Here is a 13,667-nt window from a genome sequence, read left to right as displayed (position 1 = left end):
TTGATTCCCAGTCAGGGCACACGCCTGGGTTGCGGGCCAGGTCCCAAGTAGGGATCGTGTGAGAGGCAACCACACATTGGTGTTTTTCTCCCTCTTTTCCTTCCCCTCTCTAAAAATTAATAAGCTATATTTTAAAAAATAAAGACTCAAGGGAAAAGTGGGAATACAGCATTGAGGAAAGCTCCCAAAAGGTAGAACAAATGTCCTACCTCTCCCTATTTAGTAAGGGGAAAATAGGGATTTTAAAAAGTGGAAGACCAGTCATGAGGTTCCACACCAAAATAAGTGCCAATAAGGGAAAAACGGAGACAGAGTGAGAAGATTTGTTGAAGAACGTTCTCAGTGCACTGAACAACGTCGGTTTCCAGTTTGGACGACCCGGTCCATCTAGTGCCCGGCACAACAGGAAAACCATCCTGCCCTGAGACACAGCACTGAGAAGCCTTACAACACTGCGTTTGAGGGAAAGGTCCTAAAAGCTAAAGCAAACAGAATTGGAGACCGTGCTGGGGGTTCCCAAGATCCCCTCCAGGTTCAGGGGTTCACCAGGGGAGCTCACGGGACTCAGCACAGAGTCCTGCAGCTGTGGGTTGTCACAGGGGAAGGGCCTGTGGATGAGGCCCAGGGGTACCAGCCACACGTCTCCCAACAAGGCGTGAATATGTGCATGAAGAGCCGTCCACCAGGGAAACTCCCAAGACACTTGGAGTCCATGGTGTTTGCAGTCACAGAGCTGCCCTCCGCCTGGCCCCTGCACGCATCCCCAGCTCCCAGGTGGAGGATGGGGGGTCAGCTGGCACCATGTTTGCCAGGTTAGGCACGGCGAGCGGTTGGGAGAGTGCTGGGAACCGCCCCCCGACAATCTGAGTTCCAGGTGCTGGCCAGGGCCTCTTGGGGAGCAGGCTTTGCTGGGCACCCCGATCAGGCCTGCTGTGTGCACGCTTCTGCACACAGGGGAACCGGAACAACGTTGCAGTGATGCCAGGAACTAGAGGGCGTGAAGCAAGCTCTCCAAGTCTGGGGGAGATCATTCTGAACTTCGGGTTCTGTCAGTGGAGGGTAGAGTTTTCAGACATCCAAGGCTTCCAAACATTTATCATCCAGTCCCCCCGCTTTCTTGGAAAGCTGAAAAGAGATGCTGCTCTACCAAAATGTACCTGGATGCAAGTCTGCCCACTGCTGCGAAGGCCAATATTCAAGAGGCAGGTGCTGATGTAAAGGAAAGTGGCTTATTTTCAGGTGCCGGCCACCTGGAAGACGGGGGACTCAGGTCTCAAAACCCATCTCCCCTCAGGGTGCAGAAGTGTTTATAAGGGGGGGGAGGTTGCCACGTTCACATGCAGACAAGCGCAGCCCGTTCTGATAAGGACAGGAGTGGTCCAGTGCATGTCGTCCGGTTTTAGTCATCTGGCTTCATGTCATCCTGCCTCCATGGTTGAAGGTCAACAAATCTCCAGGAGCTGGGATGCCTGAAGGTTGGGGTCTGTATCTTTGGAAGTCAGTTCCTAGGATTCTTATACAAACATGCTGTTCATCCACCAGCTACATCTTAGTCAGAGTCAGCATCTAACAAAAACAATGTCCAAAGAATGGTGGGGTGGGCTCTGATTTCCCTGGTACAGAAATGAGGGCATAACCCAAGGAAGAGGAAGACAAGGAGTGCAACACAAGGGAAGCAGGTGGGCGGGTCCCTGGATGATGGGCAAGGAGGGCCCGCGGGTAAAGGCTGTGCCTGAGGCTCGGGTCTGGGAGTGGCCCCCTGTGCCGGGGAAGTTGGTGAAAGTGTTTGACTACAGGGAAAACAGGTATGAGCTGAGAGTTGGGACCAATGAAAAAAACATGGCAACTATTAACTCTGGGGAAAACAAAAAGTAGGCCAAAAGGGGGAATAATCAGGACTTGTCTGTCAGTAGCGTCTTCATAGTCAAAATGAAAAACACTACTTACCCAGCCAAAGGGATCATATAATTATTGGGAGGGGGATGGGGGCACTTACCTCATGCATTGGTGGGGGTGGGAGAATGGTGAGTGGAAGACAGGCTGTGAGAGAGAGAGAGAGCTATAATTTGATCGTCCAGAGTGTGAAGCCAATGTGCACTAGGAGATACTGAACTATTTAGACCTGAAACACCAGGAAGTAACCATGTAGGCATGTTATTTAGAGATGAAGTAAAATTTCAAAAGACTCCATTAGGAGAGTTGGAAGTGGTCGCCTCTCACAGATCAATATTTCTCTTGATGTTTATCTCTCTCCCTTGTCCCCTCTCTCTAAAAATAAATTTTAAAAATCTTTTTTTTAAAGATTTTACCCATCCATCTTTAGAGGGGAAGGGAAGGTGAAAGAGAGAAACATCCATGTATGGTTGCCTCTCCTGCGTCCCCTGCTGGGAACTGGCCTGCAACCCAGGCATGTGCCCTGACTGGGAATTGAATCTCCATCCTTTCATTCACAGGCCCACGCGCAATCCACTGAGCCACACCAGCCAGGGCTAAAAAAAACTTAATTAAAAGAAAGTGGTTGCCTCTGAGAAGCAGAACATTGGAGGGAGGTGGGGCTGGGGTGTATTACTGTTTGTACAAATCTTATGGAACAACTTGAGTCTTTTCCTCATTAATAAAAAGAATTTAATTTAGATGTAAATTAAAAGCAAAGCAAAAGTAGGGAAGGGGGTAGGGAGGAGGAAAAAGAAGAGAAGAGGGAGGAAGATGAGAAGACAGTGGTCCCGATCCCTCCGCCCAGCCAGGCCACCCCCTTGCTTGTCAGGGACGCCACTCTGTCCCAGGGTGAGGTTCTCGCTGCAGGAGCAGCCGGGAGCAAAGGGGTCTGGGAGACTTGGCACAAACATGGTGCTCCGCCTGAGGAAGGGGAGGGTCAGGCTGTCAGTCAGGCGCCAGCACACAGTGGGCACTGTACCTGTTGGGGGACGAGTGGGCGAATGAGTAAGACAACTTCCATCTCTCCTAAGTCCTGCAGCTCATCAAGTCTCAGAAGTTTCTGAACAAGTTGGTGATTTTGGTGGAAACAGAGAAGGAGAAGACCCTGCGGAAGGAATATGTTTTTGCCGACTCCAAAGTAAGTGACAGGAGACAATTAAGACTAAGTATAGCCTTAGGGTTTATTCTCCGGTGCACAGCACGTATGAGGAAGGACACGAGGGGTCCCCGCCACCTCAGGTGTCAGTTGGTCACAGCTTGGCACCGTGGATAAGGCAGAGTGACAAGGTTTACAGGGACAGGGGCCCCCTGTGGGTGAAGTTGAATGGGGGGCTGGTGGGAGACAAGTGGGAGGTCCTGGGGTGCCCAGAACTGCTGAGAGGGTGGGGAGGACTGGGAACAGTGACAGGGAAGGGGCTGGGGGAAACGAGGACATGGTGGGGGCAGATAGGTGATGGAGGGCCCAGCTGAGCCTGCGCTGGGCACAGGGGCAAAAGCCAGTGCCACCCGCCGCCGCAGCCTCCGCAGGGTGGAGACCCCCAGTCACCCGAGGCACCGTGTTTTGCGCCATCTCTAACTAAAGGCGGGTTTCCAGGATAACTAAATGAGGACTATGAGGGAGGCTATGGCAACAGCCTGCCTTTGTTCTTTTTAATTAGCTCCTTTAATTTAAATTTCCTTCCATGACACAAGCAATCTAGTCCCCGGTGGAGAAGTGACAGAGAGGCAGAAAGTGTAAAACAGCGGCGCCCGCACACCACCTTCCTGGACGGGATCTTTCCGATGGTTTTTGTGGTTTTGGATAAAAATGCAGTGGTACCATTCATGCTGTTTTGTCACCAGGCTTTTTGTATTTAATATACTTTGGCCACCCATCTTGCTGATAAAAAGTGTTTCTGCACCACGGTTTTTGAACCCTGTGGTGATATTCCAGCGTATGGATGACCCTGAAAACCATTGTGAATTCATCTCCTAAGGTTGGATGTTACGGTTGCTTCTATTTTTTTCTGTATTGAAATGCACGTTGCACTTCCCGTGATATGGTTGGGCCTATGTCTGGTTCCGGACCATTTTCCTGGAGGCTGGTCCTTGCTGCCACCTGGCTGGGTCACAAAGCCGCCACTCTCTTGTCCTCAGACCTGTTTCCCAGTCGGCATCTGGGCAGTGCGCTCTGACCGGCGCTCCTCTCAGTTTTCGTGAGGCTGACCAAGGGCTTTGAAAGTGCAGTGTGCGGGGGGCAGAGGCCTTTCTGAGACTGTCTGCCTTCACTCCCTAGAAGAGAGAAGGCTTCTGCCAGCTCCTGCAGCAGATGAAGAACAAGCACTCGGAGCAGCCGGAGCCCGACATGATCACCATCTTCATCGGCACCTGGAACATGGGTAGGTCCGGTGGCCTCCCTCCCTCCCCTCGCCTCCCCTCCCTCCCCTGGAGTTCTGCTTCCTGCCTCAGGCATCCTCAAAGGGGAGGAGGGAACCTGTCTCCCCGCCCCATCCCCCCCCCATAGCCTCCCTTCCAGGGAATGCCAACCTCTTCCTGAGCCCTGGGACTCTTGTTCCCCAGTAGCCGGTCGGTGGCTTATGGCACGTGTCCCAGTTGGAGAGTACTGGGGGAGGAAACTGCGCATCTAGGCTGGGGCTCTTGGGCACGCGCCTGTCTTAGGCAGCTCGCCAGGGTCCCAGGCTTGGAGAAAGAACTCCTTCCTGGAGTCGCAGCATTGCCAGAGACAGACAGACAGAGAGACAGACGAACAGAGAGGGATGGTGCCCGATTAAATTTGAATTTCATATAAATGACAAGTAATTTTTTAGTATAGGTATTTACCTAGAAATACATACATACATACTAAATATATATTATGCTAAATATACATATATTTGTATACTAATATATGTTATATACCAAATATACAAGCGTAATATACTGAATATAAATTTTACTACTTAGTATAGCTATGCAGCTAGAAATAAGTACTAGATATATACCAAATATATATTATACTAAAAATTATACTCTATACTGATACAGTAATATATATTTGTATACTAACTGTAAATTATGCTAAGTAATTATCTAGTGTAAGTATTCATTAAGACATGAAAAATAAGCAGATATAAGATGTCCATTTAAATTTGCATTTCAGATACACAGATACAGCATGGGATAAATTTATTCTAAAGACCATCTATTGTTCATCTGAAACGCAAATTTAGCTGGGCATCTGCCTCCTTGGCTTGGTCCTGGGCAGAGCGAGGCCCAGCCCCTCCCGATACAGCAGATAGGTGCCCGGCAGCCCCGGAAGGAGGGGCTGAGCCTCAGCAGGGGCAGGGGAGACCTGGTGGTGAGAACTCAGTGTGGGGCTCCTGGCCCACCCACGGAGGGGAGGATAGGCCAGTCTTCCAGGACGGAAGTGGAAGTCAGGAGAGCTCCGGACCCCAATTCCACGAGCTGCCAGCCCCCAACCAGGCCTTCACACACAGGCCCCATTCCAGGGGCCTGCGCCCGGGGTCTTGCACCCTCACATGTCCTCTCCCATGTTTCTTACACTCATGCTCGGGTGCGTGCACAGGGGCTCACAGCCCTTGCCTGTTTTTTCTCTCTGTGAGCATGGAGGTCCGGATTTGGCTGGGCACGGTGAAGGCCGTCCTGTTGTGCAACTCCAGGCGGTGCCCTTCACACAGAAGACAGTGCAGAGGAACTGGCTACGCCAGGGTGGGTGGGAGGGTCTCCCTAAGCGCTCATGCTCCTGCCATGAGAGGTAGTCGGGAGCAGGGCTCCGTAGCAGTCAAATTACTTCACGTCTTGCCTTTTTGGGACTTGGGGGCCAAGCAGTTGAATCTCGGGGGAAAGCTTACTTAACCTTTAAGGTCATTGAGAGGAGAAATACATCTTTTGTCATTTCTTTATTGAGCTACATCAATGCATTTTTCAGAGTGGGCATGGAGGGGGTCTCCTCACCCTTCCCCCATCTCTGGCAACACCTCACATCTGACCTTAGCTGAGGTCTCTTGTTTGCAAGGAAGCCATGGTCTCCCGGCCGTGGGCCAGAGGCCCCATCCCAAACCTGTCCGCCCACTGGGTCACCTTGACCACGGACTCTGTGCTCCTGGAGGGCTGTGTCTGAGTTACCAGTGTAGCTGCAGAGACTAGGTGGTGTTTGCCCTCATGTGCACCTAGTGCCAGACGCCACGTGGGCCTTCCAGTGTTGCTAGTCTTTGACACTTCACACGATCTTCACAGAGACACTTAACTGACCTGACATCCGGGGAACAGCAGTACCTGGCTCTGCGTCTAAGGCACTGGGGGGCGGGGGGGTGCCTGAAAGGTTTTCGTGTCTGTGTGACGTCCTACCCCCACTGCCTCCCCCAGCTCTGTTTGAATTCTGCTCATGCGCCTGTGACTCACTCGGTGTTGGGTTTTGCTGTTGAAGGTAACGCCCCCCCTCCCAAGAAGATCACGTCCTGGTTTCTCTCCAAGGGGCAGGGAAAGACACGAGATGACTCTGCCGATTACATCCCCCACGACATCTACGTGATCGGCACCCAGGAGGACCCCCTGGGCGAGAAGGAATGGCTGGAGATACTCAGAAATTCCCTGCAAGAAATCACCAGCATAACTTTTAAAACGGTGAACAGCGGGCTACCGCCCTGGCTGGGACTTCAGGGCAGTGGGATTTGCAAGGCCGTCCAGGGGCATCTCAGAGGCACGGGTTGGCTCGGCATATTGGTGCTCAATTTCTAAAAATGCCTGGGTGCTCAGTGGTCCTCCCTTCCCCTCCCTTCCAGGGCCAAAGAGGGGGGCCTGTATTCAGAACCCTAGAGGGCCTGTGAGCACCCCTGAAAGTAACTGGGGCTCCCCTCTGCCCTGCCTGTGCTTGTGGATCATCTTGACATCGCTGAAACCTCATCAGGGTCAGCTCTCGTCTTTAAGATACGTTGTCCCATCTGGGACATCGTGAGACATCCCCCCAAGTCCAAGGGTTGCAGACAGGGGACCCCACACCCAGGAGGCGAGGCCTAGGTGTGCATCTCTGTCTCTGGGGCCAGGCAGCGCACCCTGGCCGAGGGTCACAGCGCCGTCCTCCCCACCAGATCGCCATCCACACGCTCTGGAACATTCGAATCGTGGTGCTGGCCAAGCCGGAGCATGAGAACCGGATCAGCCACGTCTGCACCGACAACGTGAAGACGGGGATCGCCAACACCCTGGGTGAGCAGGGCGGGGCCCAGGCGTTCCTGGGTTAAAAACTGAGTCTCACGTCCTGGGATCCCTTCAGTCCTGGGCGGACCAAGGTGGTCGGTCCCCCAGCCGTCACTCACCCGGGTCAACACCAGGACCCTAGGGCTCTGGCTGAAATGCTGGTTCTGACTCTGCTGGTCTCAGGTGGGGCCCACCTTTCTGTGTTTCCAACAAGCAGCTGGTGGTGTCAGCACCACTGGCCCACAGGCCCCACCTTGCACACTGGGGACCTAGAATGGGTTCACCAACTTGCTATGAAGGGCCAGAGAGGAAATTCTTGAGCTTTGCAGGCTGTGTGTCACTCCTGGTCCCTACTGCTGTCACACAAAAGCAGACACGGACACATGAGGTGCATGGAAGGGGGGCTGTTCTGTAAAACTTGACTCGCCACCCAGGCAGGGGCCTTGAGCTGGCCCCAGGTCTGGGTTGCCGAGCCCCCGTGTGGACCTGGACTGATTCGGCGGGATGCGGAAAGGCTGGCTTCAGCCGTAAGCCAGTGGGACCAATTGGGGTGCTTCAGAGAGTCGAAATGAGGGCAGAGACTCTGATTGTGTGGGCGTGCATCTGTGTATGGGTGTGGCAGGCGCCCCACATGGGCCGTGGGCGGAGGTGAGGGTGAGGCCAGCGGTTTCTGGGGGTTGGAGTCGGGACAGGACAGTCCCAGAGAGAACAGGAAGCAGCAGAGTTGCTGCAGGGTGAAAAGCTGTCTCAGCTTTTGTGCTGACAAAGCCCGAACTGCCGCATCCACACCCCCTTGTCCCTCCTTCCTTCCTGTCGCAGTGGCTGTCCTGTTGTGAAACCCACCCTCTGCTGCCTAGGAACCTCCTGGAGTCTTTGTTTGGTATCTGCCTAGGCCACCCGCCACCCTCCACCCCCCCCCATCCCCTCCCAAGGAGGCAGAGCTGGCTGATCCCCAAGGCCTTCTTTTTTGTTCTAAAGATTTTATTTATTTACTTTTTAGAGAGAGGGAAGTGGGGGTGGGGGAGGGAGAGAAACATTGACATGGCAGAGAAACATTGATAGGCTGCGTCTCTTGGACCCCTAGTGGGCGACCCAGCGCACAGCCCGGGCATGTGCCCCAACCGGGAATTAACTGGTGACCTCTTGGTTCGCAGGACAAGGCCCATCCCACTGAGCCACGCCAGCCACGGTTGAATCAGCTGTGTTTTGAGTGCAGGGTACACAGGCTCATCGCTGCCGTATCAGGACAGACTGGGCTCTTGGGGAATCACATTGGGCCGGGGTTGGCAGACTTTCTCTAAAAGGCCAGACAGTGCAGCTTTGAGGCTTTGCGGGTCATGCAGCCTCTTGCAACTATCAACCCTGCGGCTGTAGCTGTGCACCAGTAAAATGTTATTCACGGTTCCGAAACTTAAATTTCATGTTGTTTTAATATGTCACAAAATATTATTTTGATTTTTTTTCTAAGTCTTTGGAAATGGAAAAACCATTTTGGGCTGGCGGTGGGCCCCTGTTTGCCCACTCTGACCTAGAGGACTCAGCAAACCCAGATTACAGGGCCTTGCCCCAGAATTTCCGACCCAGCAGCTCCAGGGTGGGGCCTGAGAATGTGCACATTCCCACGTGACCCTGATACTGGAACGGACTTTGAGCACCAGTGGTCTAGAAGACAGTAAAACTGGTAGAAAAAGAGGGGGTCCCAGTGTGGGACCACCAGGTCTGGAGTCAGCTGGGTGCAAGGTCAGCCGCCCGGCCCCGGCTCCGTGTTCTATGTCTTCTTCCCAAGGCTTCTGGCTGATGTTTCATTGTCCAGCCTGCATGGCATGTGGGGGGACTGAGCACCCCTTAGGGGGATGCCAGGATGGGTTGCCCTGGCAGCCTCCTCCCTGGGCCCTGCTGAGAACCCGAGGCTGCTGGCCATTGTCCTCGTCTTCTTCTTCTCCTGAAGGAGTCTCAGCCTCCTAGTCCCTGTCTCCTGTCCCATCTCTTCTCCCAAATGAAGCCGTGTTGCTGGCTCCCTTTTCCCACACCTGCTTCCTCTCCGTCTTTCCTCACATAGACTTCCCACCACGTGACAAGTCTGCCCCTTTGGCGTTGTGACTTCTTTCTCCTCTCCATCTAGGGAACAAGGGAGCTGTGGGGGTGTCATTCATGTTCAATGGGACCTCCTTGGGGTTTGTCAACAGCCACTTGACTTCCGGAAGTGAAAAGAAACTCAGGTAACGGCATTTGTTCCCTGAGAGCCTGGGTTGGGGTTTTTTGCCCAGACAGACCTCGCACCCTGGTTGTGACCGCCCTGGTGGCAGCTGGGACCCCATCCGATCAGCCTCTGGGGGCTTTTCCCACAGTGTCTTCACAGTTGTGACTTCCCGTGTGGCTGGATCTCATCGGGAGGGCAGAATGGACATTTCTTGTGCCATCGACCTAGTAGATAAACACTCGAACGTCACTTCTTTCTAGAGTTACAAACCTCCCCTGGAGCACCCTTACAGGTGCCTATCAGTGGCCCAGTTGTGAAGATAGCCATCTAGAACATTCACAGTTCTAGTTCCCACTGAGCACACGCTCCCGGGACCCTGGTCCGTGGTCTGTTGCAGCAGGGGCCAGAAATCTGGGTCTCAGTCCCCCACACTGTCCCTCTGAACTCTGCCACGGTGGAGTAGGGAGCCCTGCACTGAGGCGGCTGCTCTGTCGGTTCATTAGGCGAAACCAAAACTATATGAACATTCTTCGGTTTCTGGCTCTGGGAGACAAGAAACTGAGTCCCTTCAACATCACTCACCGCTTCACTCACCTCTTCTGGCTCGGGGACCTCAACTACCGCGTGGAGCTGCCCACCTGGGTAAGAAGCTGACCACCCGGGGCTGGGGCTGCCAGTCTGGGCGAGGGGCTTCCACGAGAAACGGCAATAGAGACATGCCTGCCTACTGAATGAGGTGTCAGTAGGATGATATTAAAAGACAGTGTGAAGAAATACAATGTTCCTCGGCAAATTTGGAATAGCCGGGAACTTAGGTTATCGGGTTGGGGTTTCACCATTGCAGGGTTTTCGCTGTAAAACAGTGGTGCCAAGAAGCACCAACCCGGCAACCCCAGGCGGGGACCGGACTGATGCAGCATCGGGGGGCTCTGGGACCCGGGGCGGCGGCAGCGGGCGGGGACGCGTGCCCTGGTCCTGCTGGAGGAGGCGGGCGTCTCACAGCGGCCCTGCCCTCGCCCCAGGAGGCAGAAGCCATCATTCAGAAGATCAGGCAGCAGCAGTACGCAGACCTCCTGTCGCACGACCAGCTGCTCACGGAGAGGAGGGAGCAGAAGGTCTTCCTGCACTTCGGTGAGCGCTGCTGTCCTGGTCCCTGGGACCCTCTCCAGCCTCTTTCTGTCTCCCCTTGTCTCCCAAACATCCTCACCGTGGGTGGGGGCAGGATTAGGTACCGGGAGGTGAAGGGAACTTGGGGTCTCCAGATGTGAAACCTTGGGCAGGGAAGCTGACACCAGGGCTTCGTTCGGTTTCAGAGGAGGAGGAAATCACGTTCGCGCCCACCTACCGTTTTGAAAGACTGACTCGGGACAGATACGCCTACACTAAGCAGAAGGCCACGGGGGTGAGTGCTCCCCGCCCACTGTCTCCACCCCCAGCTCTTGGGTCTGTTTCCATAAAGGCAGATGGACTGGGAGGAGCATCCTTGTCTACCAGGTAACAACAAAAAAGAGAGAGAAAACTAGAAATCACATTGTATCACAGAGCAAGAACCCGGTTCAAGTCCCGGTCAGGGCTCATGCCTGGGTTGTGGGCCCTGACCCAAGTTGGGGATGTGCAAGAGGCAACTGTTGGATATTTCCCTTTGCTCTCTTTCTTTCTCCCCCTCCCTCTAAAAATAAATAAATAAATAAAGTCTTTTAAATTAAAAAAAGAAGAGGAGAGGCTGGACAACCAGACTTACACACTATAAGGAGTTGGACTCATGACTTCTATGCTATTTACCTTCTCTCTGTGTAGTCAAAGACTGAGAGGATTAAAATCAGGATTAAAAATGTTTCCTTAACTGGGTTCTGAAGCTCATCTAAAAGAAATCCTGTGATCCGCCAAATCTGCCAAGTGAGTCCTCACGAAGCTGGCTTCTCTGCCTCGGGCCTTATCAGAGCCTTTGTGGGCTATGAACACGGTAGTTCTCCACCAGACAGTGCAGGTGCCAACTCTGATTGGCCTTGAGTGCCAGTGAACACTCCACGAGGCCGCTTGGGTTCCCAGGAACCGTGTGCGGGGAACACTGCGGTAAAATATTCCTTCTTGTCCAACGGATACTGACTAGTAACCTGCGATGGGCTGGGTGCTCTGGTGGGTGGCGGCAGATCAAAGGGGAGTGGGCGGTCGGCCCCCCCCCACCCAAGAGTTGGTAGTAGGGAGCACAAGACAAGACAGATGTACCAGAAGAGTTGGATGATGCCGAATGCAGTGAGGAGCAATCAGGAAAGGAAGTGATCATTTAGGGTGGGAAGAATCAGGAAAGGTTGTTTTGGGTTTTCCTTTTTTAAAGGTTTTATTTATTTTTAGAGGGGAAGAGAGGGAAGAAAGAGGGAGAGAAACATCGATGTTCAAGGGAAGCATTGTTCGGCGGCCTCTCGCACACCACCAACCGGGAGCCTGGCCTGCAGCCCAGTCATATGCCCTAGACTGGGAATTGAACCGGGGACCTTTAGATTTGCAGGCTGGTGCTCAACCCACTGAGCTACACCAGCCAGGGTGAGGGAGGTTTCTTAAAGAGGAGCCATGTGTAGTGCCTTAAAGAACAGCTTGGGTTTCAACGAGAAGCCATGACGAGGGGTCAGGGGGCTGATCTGTTTCTGGTTGAAAGAATTGCCGGTGCAGATGCCAAGGCAGGAGACACGTCCGGCATCTCCCGGGGGACCCGACCCAGGGAAGCCAGGCCTACAGCAGGGTCCTGAGGCCAGGGCGCTACAGTGGTGAGCTTCCTGGGGCCACAAGAGGCCTAGGGAAATGGGGGACGATCCAAACACTCCCTGTGAGCCTTCTGGGCTTCCCCAGGGCTCAGGGGCACATGGAGAACTGGACCAGAAGAGGAAGGCCAAGGGTAGGGAAGATGCCAAAACAGAGACGTTACCGAGGAAAAGAGAAGATCCAGGACTGCTGCCTTGAGTGAGGCTGAGGCCTCCCCAGAGCAGGACACCCCCTCAGGGCAGGACCCCTTCTTGAGAGGTGTCCACTTGTGGCTGTGTGGAAGGTTCACGGGGACACGTTTGGGGCTGGTGAGGGGGTGGCCTGGTTGACTTGAGGTGGAGAGGGGGAAGTCTTAGATGCCAGATTAAGGGTTTTTGTTTGTTTGCTTTGTTTTGTTTTTGAACGTTTATAAGAGTTTATTTGAGTGAGCCAAAGACGATGACATAGGCTGGAGAGCAAGATCTCAAACGTCCCAGGTTAAGGTTTTCCTGTTTTTTATGGGTACCAGGGAGCCAGTGAGACCATTCTGCCTGGGGGCGGGGGCGGGACAGCTGGCAGCGTCACAGATGCACAGAGCACCCTAGTCTGCTTCGGTGGGAGGGGCAAGAGCGGCGCTGCGACCAGTGCGGAGGCCCATGTGGTGGGTCCAGCTGAGAAATAACTGGGGTCTGAATCGGTGAAAAGAACAATGAAAGTGGAAGAAAAGAAGAAAAGCAGGATATGTTGATAGGTCTGACGGCCATCGATTAAAAACTGGGAAATCAGAAGGCAGCTGACTTGGAGGGGGAAAAACAGAGCTTATTTGCAGACTTCTGTAATGGGAAATCTCAGACAACATCCAAGAAGCAGTTCAAATACTAGGCTGATGCTAATGAGAGCGGCCAGGGCTGAGCCATAGACCAGGGAGTTGCCAGCCCGCAGAGGACAGGACTGAGTGGAGGGTGAGGAAAGGAGAGCCTGGGCAGATCTGGGGGCCTTTTGTGATGGTGGACATTTTCTAAATCTTGATCTGGCTAGTGGTTAAATGGGTGTATACTACCTTAAAACTTCCTCACGCTCTGCATTTAAGATGAGTACACTTCATTCTATGTAAGTTGTACTTCAAGTTAAAAAAAGCAGGCAGTCCGGTCGTAGAGGCAAAAACAACATTCTTGAAAGGAAATTGCTAAAAAGAAGAAGGGCGGAAAATGATTGAAGGAGACGGCAGAGGTAGGCTCTTTTAGGATGAGCACCTTTACGTCTGGAGGCAGAGGAGAGAGCCAGAACTTAAGGAGAAATCACTAGGGATATTGATGAAGGGGGACCAGTGTCATTGCCAGGCTGCTTTGTTTGTTACACCCAGTGCAAGTGCCGCTCACAAGTGAAGCCTAGAGAGGGCTCGACTTTGTACATATCGTTTGAATGATTGGATGGGTAGATGGATATGTGGATGGACGGATGGACAGATGGATGGATCGATGGATGAGTGGATAGATGGGTGGATGACTGGGTGGATGGGTGGAAAGATAAGTAATTGGGAAGGTGGGTGGATGGGTGGGTGGAGGAATGAGTTGACAGACGGTTGGATAGATAGATGGAT

The 13,667-nt window shown here is 53.2% G+C and overlaps 1 protein-coding gene across 2 annotated transcripts in view; it reads left to right on the top strand.

Annotated features, from left to right (window-relative positions):
* Nucleotides 1-13,667, top strand: part of INPP5D (inositol polyphosphate-5-phosphatase D) — a 106,014-nt gene that overhangs the window by 70,234 nt on the left and 22,113 nt on the right. For both annotated transcript variants that reach the window (XM_037063490.1, XM_037063492.1), the window contains exons 10-17: nucleotides 2,967-3,073; nucleotides 4,211-4,313; nucleotides 6,362-6,558; nucleotides 7,023-7,140; nucleotides 9,254-9,350; nucleotides 9,835-9,973; nucleotides 10,354-10,462; nucleotides 10,645-10,733. In XM_037063490.1, coding sequence (XP_036919385.1) covers nucleotides 2,967-3,073; nucleotides 4,211-4,313; nucleotides 6,362-6,558; nucleotides 7,023-7,140; nucleotides 9,254-9,350; nucleotides 9,835-9,973; nucleotides 10,354-10,462; nucleotides 10,645-10,733 — 959 coding nt within the window. The remainder of the gene's footprint in view (nucleotides 1-2,966; nucleotides 3,074-4,210; nucleotides 4,314-6,361; nucleotides 6,559-7,022; nucleotides 7,141-9,253; nucleotides 9,351-9,834; nucleotides 9,974-10,353; nucleotides 10,463-10,644; nucleotides 10,734-13,667) is intronic.

Source organism: Sturnira hondurensis, unplaced genomic scaffold, assembly GCF_014824575.4.
Source record: "Sturnira hondurensis isolate 20B ecotype Veracruz unplaced genomic scaffold, ASM1482457v3 Scaffold0014615, whole genome shotgun sequence".
Lineage (NCBI taxonomy): Eukaryota > Metazoa > Chordata > Mammalia > Chiroptera > Phyllostomidae > Sturnira > Sturnira hondurensis.
Note: the sequence above shows the minus strand (reverse complement) of the source record. Positions and strands in the feature narration are given on the sequence as shown.